We start from the raw sequence: 7,394 nt of genomic DNA on the forward strand, positions 1-7,394 counted from the left end.
TAAAGCAGCAGTCATCAAAACAATATGGTACTGGCTAAGAGACAGAGAGGAGGATCAATGGAATAGACTTGGGGTAAATGACATCAGCAAGACAGTGTATGATAAACCCAAAGAGCCCAACTTTTGGGACATGAATCCACTATTTGACAAAAACTGCTGGGAAATTTGGAAAACAATATGAGAGAGATTAGGTCTAGATCAACATCTCACACCCTACACCAAGATAAATTCAGAATGGTTCAACGACTTGAATATAAAGAGGGAAACTATAAATAAGTTAAGTGAACACAGAGTAGTTTACTTGTCAGGTCTCTGGGAAAGGAAAGATTTTAAAACCAAGCAAGAGTTAGAGAAAATTACAAAATGTAAATTTAATGGTTTTGATTATATTAAGCTAAAAAGCTTTTGTACAAACAAAAACAATGTAGTCAAAATCAGAAGGGAAACAACAAATTGGGAAAAAATCTTTATAACGAAAAACTCTGACAGGGGTCTAATTATTCAAATATACAAGGAGTTAAAGCAATTGTATAAAAAATCAAGCCATTCCCCAATTGATAAATGGGCAAGAGACATGAATAGGCAATTTTCAGGTAAAGAAATCAAAAGTATCAATAAGCACATGAGAAAGTGTTCTAAATCTCTAATAATTAGAGAAATGCAAATCAAAACAACTCTGAGGTATCACCTCACACCTAGTAGATTGGCTAAAATGAAAGAAGGGGAGAGTAATGAATGTTGGAGGCGATGTGGCAAAATTGGGACATTAATGCATTGCTGGTGGAGTTGTGAACTGATCCAACCATTCTGGAAGGCAATTTGGAACTATGCTCAAAGGGCTATAAAAGAATGCCTGCCCTTTGATCCAGCCATAGCATTGTTGGGTTTGTACCCCAAAGAGATCATAGATAAACAGATTTGTACGAAAATATTTATAGCTGCGCTTTTTGTAGTGGCAAAAAAACTGGAAAAGGAGGGTATGTCCTTCAATTGGGGAATGGCTGAACAAATTGTGGTATATGCGGGTGATGGAATACTACTGTGCTAAAAGGAATAATAAATTGGAGGAGTTCCAGGTGAACTGGAAAGACCTCCGGGAACTGATGCAGAGCGAAAGGAGCAGAGCCAGAAGAACATTGTACACAGAGACTGATATACTCTGGTAAAATTGAATGTAATGGGCTTCTGTACCAGCAGCAATACAATGACCCAGGACAATTTTGAGGGATTTATGGTAAAGATGCTACCCACATTCAGAGGAAGGACTGCAGGAGAGGAAACATATAAGAAAAACAAGTGCTTGAACGCATGGGTCGGGGTGGACATGATTAAGGATGTGGACTGGAAACTACCACACCAATGCAACTACCAACAATTTGGAAATAGGTCTTGATCAAGGATGCATGACAAAACCAGTACCCTAGCTCATTATATGCATGTCTCTCCTATTAGATTATAAGCACCCTGAGGCACAGTTCTATGTCACATCTATCTTTACATTTAACAAATGTTAAATGGGTTTAACAAAAGATGCAACTTGTAAAACTCACAAACATAAGGTAGTACTCATAATAAATATTCAAGGAAGTTACAAACCAAATTTGAGAAAGGCATATGGTCTGGAAGCCAAGCCTATGCTGGTGTTGTCATAGGAAGTTGTGAACTCCCACCGCAGAGCCTCTAGAAAGCAGAAAGCCATGGCCACTGGATAACTTCGAGAGCAGATTCCCAGGCAGGCTATGGCTCCAGAAGAATCAAAACTGAAACAAGAACACCAAAAGTGAATTACATGAAAAATACACAATTAAATTCCTACTTATCCCACTGTCTGACACACAGCATATAACAATAGTGACTTTACTCTGAATCTTACAACATATATATGTAGTATCTTTCCTATAACTGATGCATTTTCTTTGCCTTGAATCATTCTCTGGTGGTTTTGTGTGCCTACATCATGTCTGCCCAATTCAAAGGTATATCAAATACCCTCAAGATCCTATGAGCAGCAGTAGAGTTAAAAAGAATAAAAAATTATATAAGCCCCTGACCTCAAAGAGTTTGTAATCTAACAAGGAAGAAATGACACAATCATGGTTAAGTAAGACATAAAGTAGAATATAGTTGGGGCAAAAGAAATGAAAGATCCAAAATACTCTAGGAAAACTGGAAGAGAGAAAGCTGGAGAATTCAGGGTAAGATTTATGGACAACCAAAATGGCAGCACCTTGAAGAGACAGTCAGTGCCTTCAGCTCATGGAGAAGCTGGCAACTAGGCTGAAGGTTCCTAGTAGGGAAATGCCAGGGCTTTTACTTCCCAAACAATGTACAGTGCACATAGCAGACAATTGCAATATAATACACATACAATACAATACAATACAATACAATACACATAGCAGGCAATTAATAAATATTTACTGGGTGAAAAACCTAAACCCAAACAGGCCTTACTAATAAAAAAAAAAGTTGTCATTTCAGGCTTATTTCTTAGAACAAGTTTTCTAAAATTTTAATGCCATATTTTAAAGTGTTAATATTAGCCAACTTTAAAGATTATTCATCATAACTAAAAATTTTACTGAGCTCTATCCTTGTGCAAATTTCTCCACTAAAAAAGAAAATTAATGTCGCTTCCCTTTCCACTTCATAGCAATTCTCAACTCTTCTTGTACTCTTAAGGCAATGAAAAAGGAATATTTATCAGCCAGAGAAAACTGGAATCAATCTCTTCCTCTTTAGAGGTAAACAGCTGCTCAGTCAGTTGGTTCTTAGTTTTAAATGTTCTGGTGCTGTTCTTGGTTTGTTTGCATTAAAATTAACTTAATACCCAAGGCACAATTTACTTAACTAGTTGTTCTAAAAATTAAAAAAAAAAAAAAAAAGTCCAAATGTTCCTAAGATAAAAACAGCCTTGGTATACACTAGAACAAGAATTAACTCCTAAGACAAAAATTTTTAAATCTGGCAATTAAGAAACCAAAGGACCTGTTACTCCTCTACTGGATTATGGGATTCTTACTCCATTTAAAAGAATAGGAGAAGCACCATATTAACTATAACCTCAACTAAAGGAAAGTGTTGAAATATTGACACAATGTTGACAAAAGCCATTGCTGTGACAGAGAACTTCTGATTCTGATAGCAAGCATGGCAAGGTGGTGAGACCTTTTTGGCATATTTGTAAGATTACAACATGGTTTTTAAGATCTTTCAATGAAATATACTAAACTTCCACGAGATGGGGATGTTACTGCATGAAAAAGAAACTTTCTAGTGTCTAAAATAAGATGAGCAGCAAGGTGGTGTAGTGAATAAGGTGCCAAGTCTCAAGTCAGGAAGACTCATATTCCTAAATTCAAATTTGGACTCAGACACTTACTAACTATCCTAGGCAAGTCATTCAACCCTGTTGGCCTCAGTTTCCTCATCTATAAAATGAGCTGGAGATGGAAATGGCAAATCATTTCAGTATCTTTGCCAAGAAAACCCCAAATGGGGTTACAAAAAGTCAGATATGACAGAACAACAAATTCTTGACCTTACAAAGCACAAAGCTAGGATAATTCCCCATTAAAAATGAGGGGAGTCAAAAAAGCAGACAAGTGGATTTTATAAATGTGTGTATTTTAAAAATAAAATATCCTGTTTTTTAGTTATGTAATACTCAGTGGATGCATGACAACTTCCAATATCCTCCCACATGCCAAAAAAAACCTTTCCATAATATAAGCTCATTACAAACGTAGAGAAGTAAAACTAAGGTCTTCTTTTCTGCTACCCAGAAGTTTACCTTATAAGAAGTACAAAACTTATCAGTAGATAATAATAACTGTGGTCAGGAAACCCTGGAGGCACACCCAGCAGAGTGAAGCTCAGAAGCCCCCATACCTCAGTGCTTAGGGCTGCTCTCTAACACTTTAAGATGGGGGAAAAAAAAAAAAAGACTTCAAGATGCAGAATCTGTGCCCACCTGCCTGGATGGGAGAGTTTCTTCACATGAATGAAATCAAGGGTCAAGGTCCTCCCCAAACCCAAATTCCTCTGGCTCTGCATTACATTAGTTTAAAATACAACATTTCATAAGAGATACCAGACACAGATTCTTTATGGTGTCTCAAGAGGTATTCTTAGACTTAGTTTCCATAAAAACAAGTATATAGAAACAGAAAAAAACAAATTGGCTTTGAGCAGACTAAACTACTATGAGAATTTCTTTTTCATATACTGTATTAATTCCTATATTTTGGGCAGAATTACTGTGTATTGTGTCTAGGATGTTGCTTTTGAATTTTTGTCCCTGAGAATCTCAAAGAATGTTGCTTTTTTTTTTTTTAAACCTTTACCTTCTGTCTTAGAACCAATATTGTGTATTGGTTCTAAGGCAGAAGAGCGATAAGGGCTAAGCAATGGGGATTAAGTGACTTGCCCAGGGTCACCCAGCTAGGAAGTGTCTGAGGCCACATTTGAACCTAGGCCCTCAAGGCCCTCCCACCTCTAGGCCTGGTTCTCCCTCCACCGAGCTACCCGGCTGCCCCCAAATGCCTTCTTTTTTTTTTAAACAGAATTTGATTAATAAATGAAGGAGATGGATTCCTCTCCTGTGTACCTGACCTGTCCATCTGTGGGGATGGGGAGTGGTGAATAAGCTGACTGACCATCTCTTAATTAGCTATCACCAATTAAAGATGTCTTAGAATGTTGAATAATGAGCTCCTAAAAATCTATTTATCCGGCTACCTGATCCAGTCCCTGCTCCCTGAGAGAGCCATGGAGACCTATATCACTTTATCATTTCTGATGCTGGCCTAACCAATAAACATGATATAATCAATAAACTTATATTCTTACCCCAAAACCAGTCTCTCGAGATCATTTTAATCATAACACTACATTTATGACTTCAGCATGAACAGAATTTGTCTGAAATATTGATGCACAGGGTTTCTATAATTATGAAAATGCAAACAAAAAATATTTTTAAAATATGACCTAAAGGGCAGTGGTTGCCATGCCTTGTTTGTCCCTAACCTTCCTCAGCTTTGCATTTAGAGGGGACTTAAGAAATGATTGCTATGAAATGCCTGCTCTCCATCCAGGTAGTGAAGGGGCTGGAACCAAAATCACCACAAAGCCAACCAGATCTGCAGGACAAGCATATCAGAGGATGCTTGAGTGAAGATGATCTTGACAAAATGCCTTCCACATCCATGGGCCCTTCTATTAGCAAATTAAGTACCCACTCAACAACTGTCATCTTTTACCACTAAAGGCAACCGGAATTTGAGGAGCTCAAAGCTTCAGTGCCAGAGTCTGGGAATGGTGTTTGTTCAGAAATAGTAGCTAATATGACAATTGATTGCCATGACTAGTATTATATGGGAGAAAGAACTTAAGAGAAATGTAATAATGAGACATATTACAATAATATCATTTACATGATATCTGTGAGGAATGAGGCATTGCCAAATGAGAGAATGGTGCATATAACCTAAGGCTAAAGTTTATTTTTAAGCCATTTTTTATGGAACTTTAAAATGCACATTCAATTTTCTTGCCTTTGCAAACAAAGAATGTTGAACATGTTTTAAAATTTCCCTAATGAAATAAGTCTTGATCAATGACACATGTAAAACCCAATGAAACTGCACGTTGGCTATGGGAGGAGGTGTGGGAGGAGGGGAAAGAAAGAACATGAATCATGTAACCATGGAAAAATATTCTTAATTAAAAAATTTTAAGGCTAAAATAAAATTTCCCTAATGACTCTTGGTCAACATTCTGAACATCCATGACTGTATAAAGGTGTAATAGTGTTTTCCTTAAGAGTTATGAAGGTTGTCAGGTTGTCTACCAAATAGCACCAGGCTGCTCTGCTTTTCTAGTCTAAGATTTTTCTCCCTCTTCCCGTTCTGCAAGCTGTAATTGGGGGGGGATCCATCTCAAGAAATAACCTCTTCTGTCCAATATGTTACCTTTCTTAAAGCTAGGAGTAATAGTGAAAGTTTAGGGTTTAAGAGGGAAACCAATAGGCAAACTTGATAAATCAGTGGCCTGACTTTCTCCCAAATACTCAAATACGTTTTGAGTAAGACAGCAACATGGTTCTACTTTTTCATGTAAATTAAGGACATGGGCTACAGGATCACTAGTTTCCTCACTGCAAACTTTCAGTTAAAAACATATGGAAGAGGAGCTAAGTAACACAGTGGATATAATGCCAGGAATGCAGTCAGGAGAACCTGGGTTCAAATCTGACCTCAGATACTTCCTAGCTGTATAACCCTCCGCAAATCACTTAATCCCATTTGCCTAACTCTTGCCACTCTTCTGTCTTAGAACTGATCCTAAGACAAAAGGTAAGGGCTTAAAGAGATAAATTAATATAGTATGGTTAGAAGAAAGTTAAGTTTTAATTTGTCATTATCAGGTTAATAATTGCAGAAAAAGAAAAGAACTAACTTACTGTATACAGAGCTCATGTCCTTCTGCAGTCCCTCGACCCGGAAACTGTGTCAAAATTAAAGATAACATTTTTAGGCGCTTTCTGCATTCCAAAAAGTCTTGGTTATGGTGAAAATCTGTGGACGCAGAGAGGGGCAACCCATCTCTCACCCGTACCACACAGGCAAAAAGGATCATGGACATGGTCCGAAAAGGAATTCATGAGGACTCCTGGAAAAAAAAACAAAAAACAAACAAAAAAAAAAAAACATCTTGGTAAAGTGTGTGATCTTAGACTGCCAAGAAAGGCTCCCAACTGCATGTCTGACCCTTCAGGGTATTTCTCTTTCCTTTTAATTTCCTGGCTCATTGACAGTTCCAGCTCCAACAATAACCACAGATGAACTTTTCTTCTTATTCCCCTTGCCTCCAATCTCATGTCACCTTCAATTCTCTTCCCTTGATTATCTTCCCCATCATCTTCCTCCCTGCTCCTCCAGCCTAGGGGTAACTAAACCAAATGGGATGGAGGGGAAAATGGGGAAGGTTGTGTAAATTCAGAATACAAATTAATTTTTTTTTAATGTAAAGGATTATTTATTTATTTTTAACCCTTGTACTTTGGTGTACTGTCTCATAGGTGGAAGATTGGTAAGGGTGGGCAATGGGGGTCAAGTGACTTGCCCAGGGTCACACAGCTGGGAAGTGGCTGAGGCCGGGTTTGAACCTAGGACCTCCTGTCTCTAGGCCTGACTCTCACTCCACTGAGCTACCCAGCTGCCCTACAAATTAATTTTGTATGCCAAGTTAGACAGAGGAGAGGAGAGGGAAATTGTAAAGCTAGTTTGAAGTTAAGACAAAAGGAAATATAAAAGGCAGCTGCAATTAGCAATTTAGTTTCCATGGCTATATTTGAAAGATATAACAAATAGAGAATGAATGAGTGAAAA

The 7,394-nt window shown here is 37.7% G+C and overlaps 1 protein-coding gene across 1 annotated transcript in view; it reads right to left on the reverse strand.

Annotated features, from left to right (window-relative positions):
- The window catches only part of SEC22C (SEC22 homolog C, vesicle trafficking protein), a 24,828-nt gene extending 17,833 nt beyond the window's left edge, over positions 1-6,995 (reverse strand). The window contains exons 1-2 of the mRNA XM_044656970.1: positions 6,467-6,995; positions 1,597-1,760 (exon numbers count right to left, since the gene is read on the reverse strand). Of these exons, the coding sequence (XP_044512905.1) occupies positions 1,597-1,760; positions 6,467-6,648 (346 nt within the window). The 5' untranslated portion in view covers positions 6,649-6,995. The remainder of the gene's footprint in view (positions 1-1,596; positions 1,761-6,466) is intronic.
- Positions 6,996-7,394: the final 399 nt, after the last annotated feature.

The sequence above is a fragment of the Gracilinanus agilis genome, chromosome 1 (assembly GCF_016433145.1).
Source record: "Gracilinanus agilis isolate LMUSP501 chromosome 1, AgileGrace, whole genome shotgun sequence".
In the NCBI taxonomy this organism is placed as follows: Eukaryota; Metazoa; Chordata; class Mammalia; order Didelphimorphia; family Didelphidae; genus Gracilinanus; species Gracilinanus agilis.